The sequence below is a fragment of the Eptatretus burgeri genome, chromosome 7 (assembly GCF_056783735.1).
Source record: "Eptatretus burgeri isolate ZD-2024b chromosome 7, Ebu_testis_v1, whole genome shotgun sequence".
NCBI lineage: Eukaryota > Metazoa > Chordata > Myxini > Myxiniformes > Myxinidae > Eptatretus > Eptatretus burgeri.
Genome location: NC_140967.1, coordinates 71,917,177 through 71,929,753, shown reverse-complemented (window position 1 = coordinate 71,929,753; position 12,577 = coordinate 71,917,177). Strand labels below are relative to the sequence as shown.

At 46.4% G+C, this 12,577-nt stretch overlaps 1 protein-coding gene across 5 annotated transcripts in view; it reads left to right on the top strand.

Annotated features, from left to right (window-relative positions):
- Positions 1–333: 333 nt before the first annotated feature.
- FAAP24 (FA core complex associated protein 24) overlaps positions 334–12,577 on the top strand; it is a 28,060-nt gene continuing 15,816 nt past the window's right edge. The window contains exons 1-2 of one of the 5 annotated variants that reach the window (XM_085889008.1): positions 334–805; positions 2,629–2,697. In XM_085889008.1, the coding sequence (XP_085745134.1) occupies positions 700–805; positions 2,629–2,697 (175 nt within the window). In that variant the 5' untranslated portion in view covers positions 334–699. The remainder of the gene's footprint in view (positions 806–2,628; positions 2,698–12,577) is intronic. The other 4 variants (XM_085889006.1, XM_085889009.1, XM_085889010.1 and 1 more) reach the window with 4 other exon arrangements.

Here is a 12,577-nt window from a genome sequence, read left to right as displayed (position 1 = left end):
AACACACGCAGACATGCAGGTTTCAAAGTAGGAAGAAAAAGAAGTTTATTGCGCATGCGCAGTAGTGTCTATACGCAGGGACACTGGTCACATGACAATCACAGTGCTTCCTATTGGCTGGTTTCATTAATTATTGAGAGCACGCACATATCGTATTTGTCAACAAACACAAACGTGAAGAATTCGTCCATCGTATATAACTGCTCCTCCCCTTCTCCTGCGGGGAGAAATGTAACTGAAATTGAGATTACATTTTCCATTGGATCAATGCGGTGTTGCTATGTTACCAGGCATGATGAGTCGAATGACCTTCTCCTGCGTCAAATTTCCGGCTCTATTTTTGCACGACGAGTAATCCGTTGGTCACGCTGTGCGATCAGAGATTTGGATCAACAATGGCCGCCCGTACGGCCATTTTCCGAATTTCTCGTGAACATCAAAATGTATTTAACATAATATGTTGTGTGAAATCTTTTCCGTGTTTGTTAATTCCAATGTTTCGCGAAGACAATGCTTTGCAGTACTTGGGAGAAAACAAAAGGAAGAGGAACCAGAATCGAGTGACGACATCGGATATTTGTTCAACATGGGGGGGAAACGTCGTGTTTTGCGGGTGTTTGAGCGGATCGATGTGTGCCGGAAGGGACGAGTGGTTGTGGTTTGTAACTCGGTGATGATAGAAGAGGTAAAATAAAGACCATGCAGCAGAAGAGCGTGACGGCGCAGCTTGGATCAGCCGTGCCTCCGGGACATGTCCGAACGAACGAGAAGTGGCGCGGATCGATGGTCGTGCAGTCGCTGCAAGGTACAAATGTGGTGGTGGTGGTGGTGGTGACGGGGTCTCTGGTCTCTGGTGTGTTTCCACTTGGGTCGCTTCGTCATCACAGAGATAAATATCCCCGCGATCTGATTGTTTCGTGTCGTGAATATCCTTCCTTGGTATCCTTGGGTAATTTACCATGAACGTCACTCGGACGAGTGTGTGCCTGTGAGTCAGTGTGGAGGGCACGGATAAAAATCTGAACTCGAACTGAACCACCACCACCTCCGCCCCCACCACTCTATCGTCCTGCCTCCCTCCCCACCACTCTATCGTCCTGTCCCCATCCCCACCACTCTATCGTCCTGCCCCCCATCCCCACCACTTTATCGTCCTGCCCCCCATCCCCACCACTCTATCGTCCTGCCCCCCATCCCCACCACTCTATCGTCCTGCCCCCCATCCCCACCACTCTATCGTCCTGCCCCCCATTCTATCGTCCTGCCCCCCATCCCCACCACTCTATCGTCCTGCCCCCCATTCTATCGTCCTGCCCCCTATCCCCACCACTCTATCGTCCTGTCCCCATCCCCACCACTCTATCGTCCTGCCCCCCATCCCCACCACTTTATCGTCCTCCCCCCCATCCCCACCACTCTATCGTCCTGCGCCCCATTGTATCGTCCTGCCCCCATTCTATCGTCCTGCCCCCCATTCTATCGTCCTGCCCCCATTCTATCGTCCTGCCCCCTATCCCCACCACTCTATCGTCCTGCCCCCCTCCCCACCACTCTTTCGTCCTGCCCCCTATCCCCACCACTCTATCGTCCTGTCCCCTCCCCACCACTCTATCGTCCTGTCCCCTCCCCACCACTCTATCGTCCTGCCCCCCATCCCCACCACTTTATCGTCCTGCCCCCATCCCCACCACTCTATCGTCCTGCCCCCATCCCCACCACTCTATCGTCCTGCCCCCCATTCTATCGTCCTGCCCCCTATCCCCACCACTCTATCGTCCTGCCCCCTATCCCCACCACTCTATCGTCCTGCCCCCTCCCCACCACTCTTTCGTCCTGCCCCCTATCCCCACCACTCTATCGTCCTGTCCCCTCCCCACCACTCTATCGTCCTGCCCCCATCCCCACCACTCTATCGTCCTGCCTCCCCACCACTCTTTCGTCCTGCCCCCTATCCCCACCACTCTATCGTCCTGCCCCCTCCCCACCACTCTATCGTCCTGCCCCCTATCCCCACCACTCTATCGTCCTGTCCCCTCCCCACCACTCTATCGTCCTGCCCCCCATCCCCACCACTCTAACGTCCTGTCCCCCTCCCCACCACTTTATCGTCCTGCCCCCTATCCCCACCACTCTATCGTCCTGTCCCCCATCCCCACCACTTTATCGTCCTGTCCCCATCCCCACCACTCTATCGTCCTGCCCCCTCCCCACCACTCTATCGTCCTGCCCCCATCCCCACCACTCTAACGTCCTGTCCCCCTCCCCACCACTTTAACGTCCTGTCCCCTCCCCACCACTCTAACGTCCTGTCCCCTCCCCACCACTTTATCGTCCTGCCCCCCTCCCCACCACTCTAACGTCCTGTCCCCCTCCCCACCACTCTATCGTCCTGTCCCCCTCCCCACCACTCTTTCGTCCTGTCCCCTCGCCACCACTCTTTCGTCCTGTCCCCTCGCCACCACTCTTTCGTCCTGTCCCCTCCCCACCACTCTTTCGTCCTGTCCCCCTCCCCACCACTCTTTCGTCCTGCCCCCTTCCCAGCCACTTTTTACATCCACCACCGAAGGTGAAGGAGGTTACGTTTTCACCCCTCTCTGTCTCTGTTTGTCTGTCTGTCTCTGTGTACAGGATATCTCAAAAAGTTGACGACGGACCCTGATGAAATCAGGTGGGCAGGTTGGGTGTCTGACAAGGACGGTGAAGATCCGGATCCGCATCCAACTGCGAGAATTTTTTTCAGTGATTCTTCACCATTGAGAGATGGGGCCAAACTAATATAGAGCATGACATCTCAAAATGTTGTGGACGGATTTGGATGAAACTTGGTGGACATGTTGGGTGTGTGACCACGGCGAATTGATTCAATTTTGATGAAAATCCAGATCTGGATACGAGAATTATTTAATTCTTGAAGTGATTATGCAACATTGAGAGATAGGGCCAAAAACAATATAGTACTGTATCGCATGATATTTCAAAAATGTATTGGGCCCGATATGTTCTCACAGATCAGGCATTACGTGGCGGAAGTATGCGCTCTGCCGAGTGGAGCGCATACCTCCGCCAAGACAAGGGTCTGCAATCTGATTGCTCTTTGCAGTTTTTTTTTTAATTGAGTAAAGGTCTAAATACCTTCTGCTTTATTACCATATACTCATATAAAACAAATTATCACTCATTCTGTGGAGAGATAATTTATTTTAAAATAAATAAATAATTGCATAGATATTTATGTAGTTACAATATTTCATCTCAATAAGCTGCATACATTCTCTCTCTTTACTGCAACCTTTTATTATATGGTCCATCTATGTATTCTATGGGCATGGAAAAGGGGATGGGGGTGTAAATGAAGAGGAAGTGGAGGGGGGAGAGGGGAGGCAAGCAGGGACCTGTTTTTCAATCATTGTTTTACCTGGCTGCTGACAGATTGACATGAGCTTTCACCAGCAAGAATGTTTCTTCATCATGATATCTGGGGGTGGTACATCGAGAGGAAATAAAAGGCAGTGTGCTGCACTATTAAGGTGGAATAACCTCATGCAACACCTCCTCTCGAAACTCCACAAACTAAATAAACTTGCAAACTTTCAAAAGTCCAAATTTTATGCCAATGAGCTGGAATTAACACCCCCACCCCCTCTTGCTAAATTTCCATCATGATTCAGTATACCAATTCCTTTCGCGTAGTATGGCGCATTAGGGCTGCCGAGGCAGTTTCATTGGCAAGGAGTACGGTCCTGGACGGATCAACACTCCGACGCAGGTTACACCGAGTGGTTATTTTGCCGACTTTGGAAGGATGACAGGCTGAGTCAACCCTACCTAGTGTTAATCCAATGCCCCGGCAGGAGCTTGAACTTAAGACCCGAGGATCTTGAGCAAAGCCACCTTAACCGTTAAGCCAACACCAGGCTGATTGTGATTATATAACTCTCCATCAAATCTTATAGGAATTGATCAAATCAAAAATTGTCAGCGGAAATGGTGGTGGGATGAAAGAATGGGGGCGGAAGCAGAGGCATCAGCATCCGGGGGCCAAGAGGTGTTTTGAGCACCTTTTTGAATGGGAAATCTCAAACCACAACAGGTGAACTTGTATTGGGCAATCAGCAAAGAAAGGAAACAAATAGTCTCGAGGTTGTAGTCATTTTTCAAGCTTACGATTGAAAATGTTCCAAACTCAAATTTATTTCGTGCCCCAGCAGAAGCAGGTTAACACACGGGCCAACCCCGTACCCGGGCCCAGGGGCTCCGGAAAAAAAAAATCACTACAATGGGGGGAGTGAGGGGGAACACTTGAATAAACATATTTATTTAACATATTAATGACTGAATACAATTTCCAAGTGTTTGACATGACATCAAAACTTTTATATTGTGGGTGGGCAGGTGTAATCCTGTTTTCTATACACTCTGCTGTGAGTCAGCCCCATGACACGCCATGATTCGCCCGATGCAAAGTTTGAACACAACACGTACGCCAGAATTCAGACAGTAACAACTAGCAGTTGTCATTGGTTTACGAAACACTCGGTCATGAATATGGATCGGCGTCACCATAACCAAAGCAGGAGTGCTTTGGGAACGTTAAAAGGATTGCTCTGCTTCGAAATGTACCAACAATTAATCAGTATTTCAAGGAGACAGAGAAACGACAAATGGCTGCTGAAGATGAAAAACATTGGTTCAAACCACGGGGAGGAAGTTTCAGATCATGGCGAGCCAGGACCGAGCGATGCCAGTGAGACACAAGAGGGTCGATTCGGCAATGATCCTGAATTATGGAACAGCATTGATGAGAGTTTGAGGAGTTTTGGAATTGTCAAAAGTTCAGGTACTTGTAAAAATAAATACCTAAAAAAAAAAAAAAAATCTCCTCTTCTGTTCAGGTGATTGGAGGAAAGACTCGTATGCTGTATGGAGATCCGTTTTCTTCTCAGCTGCACAACGGTGAATGTGTTGTGCACGACTGGCTTATTTACTTACAATCTTCTGGAAATGCCGATTGCTTTGCTTGCAAACTTCTTTCAACCAAAGCGCATCCCTTTATCGAAGGATCCCGTGATGGGAAACACCCTGAATGCCTTTATGAACACGAGAAAATCTTGGGAGCATCGAAACTGCATGCTGGCATGGATATGGCATGTCAAGGCAACAGGCACAGTTGATGCAGATCTTGCTCAGCAGTTGCAGTCAGTGTCAGTACTTGAAAGGTGTCCTTATATGTGTTGTAGCCGTCATCGAATTCTCAAGCGAGTGGGGACTGGGGACTCGCATTCTCTGGCCACGATCTGTTAGGGTCATTACATAAAAGGGAAACTATTTGGGGACCTTTAAGGTGATTGCTCAATTTAATCCATTTTGCGCAGATCAAGTTGGCTAAATTGGGACAAAAGGGTAGAGGTCATCAAGTCCGTTCGCGTAAAGGCCGAGGGTAAAATGGGTAAAGACCTCCGATCTGTCATTAAGTATTTGTGAACGACTCATTGATTTGATGGGGCAGAAAATTACAAAAGATAGCTGCAGAACTGCAACGAGCCCAATCTTTTTCAGTGATTGTTAATTCCCCACGAGATTGATCATGTGTTGATCAGCTGACTTTCGTATTGAGATTTGTTAATTCAGGACAAATTGTGCAGTGATTTATTGGATTTGAGCCATTACAGAATCGTACAGGCTGATTGAGTCCTTCATGCATACGGCTTGCGTGCTGATTTAATACATTGTGGTTATATACCTGGGATCGTTACCTTCGCATTCTGCGAAAGGTTATGTTTTGGTCGGCGTGTATTTATTTATTTATTTATTTATTTGTAATCTTGTGATTCGTATCACTCAAAAGGTATTAAACCGAATTGCATGAAATTTGGTGGGATGATTGGTTATTAGCCAGGAAGCATTCGATTAGATTTTGGGATCGTTCGGATCAAAGGTCAAGGTCAAGGTCACAAAAAGGTCAAAATCGTCTTTTTACGATAACACGGTCAATTTTTATTCAATTTACATGCAACTAACGCCAAAATGTTCAGAATTCAACGCCTCATCTTGTGATATGCAATATGACACAATGACGCCCATACTCTTGTTACCGGTTAGGGGTCAAAGGTCAGGGGGGTCACGACCTTGAAAAATATGTGGTTTTTGTCATAACGCGGTCAATTCTTGTCCGCTTTACATGAACCCAGCACCAAAATGTTCAGAATTTAATGCCCAATCTTGTGACACAATGACGTCATAACACATGTCACCGGTTGGGGTAAAATGTCGGGGGGGGGGGGTCACGCCCTTGAAAAATATGCGGTTTTCGACATAACTCAGTCAATTCTTATTCGATTTGCATGAAACCAGCATCAAACGAGATTACCTTCTCTTGTTGAAACGTTGTATTCACCGAGCTTGCGAGTGAAGACTCGCCAAAACGACGTGAGTTGATTGTTGTTTAGTCCGTAGCCCCCGAAAGTCGGGGGGGAGGGTCATGACATTATAGATATGTGGTTTGTGTCATAAGACCATTCATATGAAACCAGTTCCCCACACTCATACCAAGAACAAAAAAGGTAGTGGCGGCGAAGGTATGCGCTCTATGAGTGCCCGTTCTAGTTCTAATTGCACTGGGCCATGGACTAACACCCAGGCCTGAGGCCTGCCAACCTGTGCTGCTTCATGTAATGATGGCACATTTATTGGGGAGTCAGGCCAGCTGTCATGCCAATGGGTGTCAAGCAGTGGGGTGGAGTCAAGGGAGCACTTTCTTTCTTTGTTCCTTATGCACAGCCACATCTTTTAAGTTACAAACTTCAAACTCGGGGTACAAATACAACTTTGTATGGTGTGGTGGGAGGTAGCATAGGGTCACCATGGCTTCACGCGGGGGTGTGGGGGAAAAGGGGCGGGGTGGGGGGTGTAAATTCTCGATGTAAATGTGTACCGTGTAGTGCCACCTGGTGGTGGTGGCAGTGGATATTACAATTTCCTTTTTACCTGGGCAATGCTGAGGTTAAAGCATTTTTTGCACGGGTAAAGTTGTCCTCCTTCCCATTCCCCACCCCCAAAAAAAATTAATGGAGGGGCCTGTCAAAGCCCGTCATTGGGTGTGAGTGAGTCCTTTCTAGCCAAAAGGGACATCAGGACGAAATGGGAGGGGGGGATGGTGACAGAGGGGTAGAGGGGTGGAGGGGTGGGTGTGAGGGGTTAAAGCACTCTATGCACGGGTAAATTTTTCTTCCTTTCCTTCTCATTCTCACCCAAAAATTTTGGCAAGCACGTTGACTAATTGGTCTGTCAGCGAAGCGACAAGTAGGCTCTGCGATCTACTGTTATATTTTATATATATTTTATATATTATATATATATATATATATATATATATATATATATATATATATATATATATATATATATATATAGTTACGAATTTGGGAATTCGATTGCACACAACATTCAGGTTCCTTGAGTCAGTTATGTCGATAAGTGTTTGTTCCCTAAATAGCTCACCTTCCATTGTTTAATGGGCAGAAATCGATTAAGTGCGCTGCGATTCAATTTAATAGTTAGGGAGCAATCACGACACAATGGAGACACCCCTCCTCCTCCCTCTTCTGCGAAGAGGAAGAAGAGCCCTCCGGTCCTGAATCACAGGATGTAAACAACTCCCTCCCACCCGCGGTTGTGCGGGCATGGGGGGGGTGGGGGGATGAGTCACGCCGGGAGCGGGGGAAGGGCGGAGGAGAATAAGGAAGAGATCCTGAGTTGGTTCGGTTGGTTGTTCAGTAGTAGGCCTTCGGGTTCCACTTGGCTTGGGTTAGGGAGGAGGCTTTTTCAAGGCTTTCTGCTTTGGCTTGGCTTTTATCAGGCCTTTGGGTTCTGCTTGGCGAGGGTTGAGACTTTTGGTTCAGTGAGCTTCGTTTCTGCTTGGCGAGGTGGAGGCTTTTTGGAGAGCTTTTTGCTTCGGCTTGGCTTTTCAGCAGACCTTCGGGTTCTGCTTGGCTCAGTTCGCTTTTTGGGCTCTGGCTTGGTTCGTCGAAGAGAGAGGCTTTGTTCATGGGAAGAGAGTTGAGCTGGTTGCTCGGCTTGGAGTTCTTGGTTCGTGTTGTGAGAGGCTTTGTTCATCGGAAGAGAGTTGAGCTGGTTGCTCGGCTCGGAGCTCTGTTCTCCGCTTGGTCCCTGGCTTAGTACGACTCCTTGGCCTCATCTTGGAGGTGGTTCTTCGAGGAAGCGACGCATTGATGGGAAGGATCGGCACCTCGTCTCACCAGCACGTGTTCAGAAGCACGAGAGGATTCGCTGGAGCTCGGGAAGGATCGCGGCTCACGGCGATTGAATCCAACTCGCTCTTGCTGGAGCCCGGGTCCGAACAGCTTGAAGACCACACAAGGTGGAGAGGTTCAAGATAGGTTCTGGGTTTCAGCTCATCTGTCCTCTGAGTTGGAGTCCTTATTAAAGGCATCAGCCACCATTTCGTGTGTGTGTGTGTGTGTGTGTGTGTGTGTGTGTGTGTGTGTGTGTGTGCGTGCGTGCGTGCGTGCGTGCGTGCGTGCGTGCGTGCGTGCGTGCGTGCGTGCGTACGTACGTGTGTTCGTGCGTGCGTGCGTACGTACGTGTGTTCGTGGGTCCATCTAACAAGTACGAAACTGTTAAGTGCTTTGTGTGCTGTAAATGATTGCATTGCATTTCGTATAGTTGGTATAGTTCTGCTCTTACGTGCTTCCTTTGTTCCCCATTATTATTAATAAATACCCCAATTGTTAAATGTTTTCAGCTCGTCGCAGCGATTCTTTCATTGATGGAGCATTTCGTGTGTTGGGAGTTAGAAAGCCGTTGGTTTGCCGTAAAAGGGGGACATTGGGACTGACGGTTCTCGGCGATTAAGCCGCTCGGAATCGCGCACGGGACAGGCTCGCTTAAGCGGCTTGTTTCGTACGAGTTCCGTCGAGGGTGAAATACCCCGGTAGTTGGATCACGTGGGTATTTAGGTAAATTGAAGTTGGCAATCGACCCTACCCCACGTGGTCTGCCCATTGGCGTATTTCGGTTCTTGCACAATGACCTGTCGGCTTCGGCATTATCCGGGCGGCGATCTATATTCCTGGCGAACAGTCGGGCCGACTCGACTTGCGGCTCAGTCTGAGCGGTCGGCTCGCGGCCGACCCCCGGCACCGTAACAATATATATATATATATATATATATATATATATATATATATATATATATATATATATATATATATATATATATAAATATATATATATATACCTTTCTGTGACAGACAGAGACACAGACAGTGTCTGTCTCTCTCTCTCTCTCTCTCTCTCTCTCTCTCTCTCTCTCTCTCTCTCTCTCTCTCTCTCTCTCTCTCTCTCTCTCTCTCTCTCTCTCTCTCTCTCTCTCTCTCTCTCTCTCTCTCTCTCTCTCTCTCTCTCTCTCTCTCTCTCTCTCTCTCTCTCTCTCTCTCTCTCTCTCTCTCTCTCTCTCTCTCTCTCTCTCTCTCTCTCTCTCTCTCTCTCTCTCTCTCTCTCTCTCTCTCTCTCTCTCTCTCTCTCTCTCTCTCTCTCTGTGTGTTCGTTATGCACAGCCACATATTTTAAGTTCGAAGACAACTTGGTATGCGGGTTTGTAACAAAGATTATTTGGGCATGGCAATTGTAGATACAGACACACAATGTCAATGCAATTGTAAAACATTCATTGAACAAACAAACAAATTATATGTGCCAGCACAGGAGATCCTGGACAGACAAATTTACCCCGGATTTCTCAATATAACCGAAGAATCTTCATCTTTATATCGTTTCCAGTAAGACAGTTTTTATAATTTTCTGACACTGACGCCAGTTCGCCCGATATTGACAATTTCCAGGTGAACCTTATCTTCAGTCTTCTTTGACAGCTTCTGCTTAAATCGTTGGAACACATATTCAAACCTTGACATATTAAATCGCACAGAATGCTAGAATGACGTCAAACGCCAACCCTAATGGCCATTAAAACAAGTTTCCATCTTATGTAGGTTAAAAATCAGTCTGCTTCTCCCTAAACTGGGAAGATATATTATCTTGAAGCGACCAGAGCTTCGTGAATACATCTGGGCACCTTCTCAAATCTACATTCCAAATTGTTTGTGTCTGTTTTAAAAATTCCTTTAGATAGCTTTTAAAATGATAGGCAATTCTTCTTGTATTCAACTTACTGGCAAAGTTCAACCTGTTTACACATTTAATATACAGGTGATCTTCCCATACAGAGGAGAAATGTGACCCTCCAGTACAAAACCAGTCGGAAGTCGCAAAATTCAATATTGGGTTTATTTGAAAGCCCATAAAATAAGCTTCACAACGGTGTATTATACTATACATGGTGGTCCGTCACATACTGACCGAGATATCTTATGATGAAGTTTTACAACACACGTTATTGGGAAATTCGAAATAACCGGATATTAGCTTCTGGAGTTTGAGAAACAAAGTCCTTAGCAACGTATACCAGCAATAGTTTCTCAAACTCCAGAAGCTAATATCCGGCTATTTCGATTTTCCCAATAACATGTGTTGTAAAACTTCATCGTAAGATATCTCGGTCAGTTTGTGACGGACCACCATGTATAATACACCGTTGTGATGCTTATGTTATGGGCTTTCAAATAAACCCAATAACTCAATATTGAATTTTTGCGACTTCCGACTGGTTTTGTACTGGAGGGTCACAAATATAATTATGTTAATTCCAAATGGATACATACTTAAAAAGAATCATATCATATTTGAGTACATTCTACTTCAGGTTTAACATTTTCACACCAAGTTTTAATCATCATTAATTTATTTATTTTATCACCCCCAAACACATCATGATAAAATGTTTCTACACCTCCCACAGGGGTGTGGCGAGGGGGGGCGTAAATTCTCCACGTAATTGTGTACTGTTATCATTATCTCCACCTTGTGGTGCCAGAGGGTATTACAATTTCCTTTTTTACATGGGCAATGTTGAGTTTAAAGCACTCTCTTCACAGTGGAAAATTTGTCCTCCTTCCCTGCTCCCTCCCCCAGCAACTGAGGGGCCTGCCAAAGCCTGTCATTGTGTGCGAGACATTTCTAGTGGGAAGGGACATCAGGACTAATGGAGGGGGGGGACAAAGGGGTGGGGCGGGGGGGGTGCGGGGCGTGAGGATGGGGGGCGGAGGGGTGGGGGAATGGGTTAAAGCACTCTATGCATGGTATGGGTAAATTTGGCAAACAGGATGACTAATTGGTCCGTCAGGGAAGCGATGGGTAGGCTCCGATAGTATGTGATATTTTCTTCGTCTAAAATGGGCATAACTGAAAAATTGATGAAACGCCCTGAAACTTGTTCTGTAACATCATAATAAAGCCATGTTCCAAATTTCAGATGAATATGTAAAAAGGTATGGGGGCAAAAAAGTCTGAAAAACCACAGGTGGGAAGGACGGACAGAGAGCAAACGTTTAGTTCCCTCCAGTAAAACTGGTAGGAGACTAATAAGAACAACAATAATGATATCATCATCGTTTTACGGCTGTTTCTATGCTTGCATGTGCAGTCCGAAAAGTAATAGCATAATAAGGATAATAACATGAACCCCCTGCCCCCAGCCATTCCCAAAGGGAGCGGGTGTTTCTATATTTAGTGGGAGTTAACAGTGTTAACAAATTCTGCTCATTTTTTTTTTCTGGTTTCTGCAGTCGATATGTGCTTTCTGCTCAGTATCCACATTTTGCTGGAAACAGGTTTTCCACAATGATGGTTGCCAGTCATTCTTGACACTGGAAAAATCTCTTCGACACAAGATGGAGCAGTCGAGCAGATTCTACAGAAGCTCTGTCAGAAGTACGATACAATTAGGCAAGGCATGGAAAACCTTGTCAAATGGAATGAACCTGTCACATAATATCCAACTGTTCACCAACATCTCAGATCATCCCCAATCCAAAACAATGATCTTTTCTACCCTCATTAACCCCCCCCCACCCCAAATCCTCCTCAATCCAAATTTTCAACTTTCCCTCCTGAGCGTTTTCTTCTGTATCCATATTGTTCACCGCATGCATCCCCTCCTGCCCCCCATTCCTCCCCACACCCATTGTTTGTCTGCTTCCCTCTGTCTTGGCCTTTGGATCTGCTGTTCCTTTTGTCCTGTTGCATCCTGATCCATTCAGTGTACTAATACTATTTCTTCCACAAGCCTCGACTATGTATATAAAAACAAACAAACTGGAAGCGGCTTCCTTGCAGACAAAGGTGGAACATTTGGAAAAAGCTTTTATGGCAGTTTTGGGACACTGTTCTTCCACAGTTGACAATGACCAGTTTTGCAGTTTACAGAAAAGGGATTTTGATGTGAACATAGCAGTTCAGTTATGGGATCACTTAAATCATTTGTGGCTTCCCTGTGAGATCAATTCCAGAGCTTTGGAAATGCTGTCCAAAATCGTATGCAAGACTGTTTCATAGAATTATCAAAGTGATTGAGTCATACCCGAAAAAGAAAGTGTTTTGCAGATTTATCGGAAGAGCGTGGGACCTTAGTTGAGGGAAGCCAAAAGTTTCTCATCGAGAA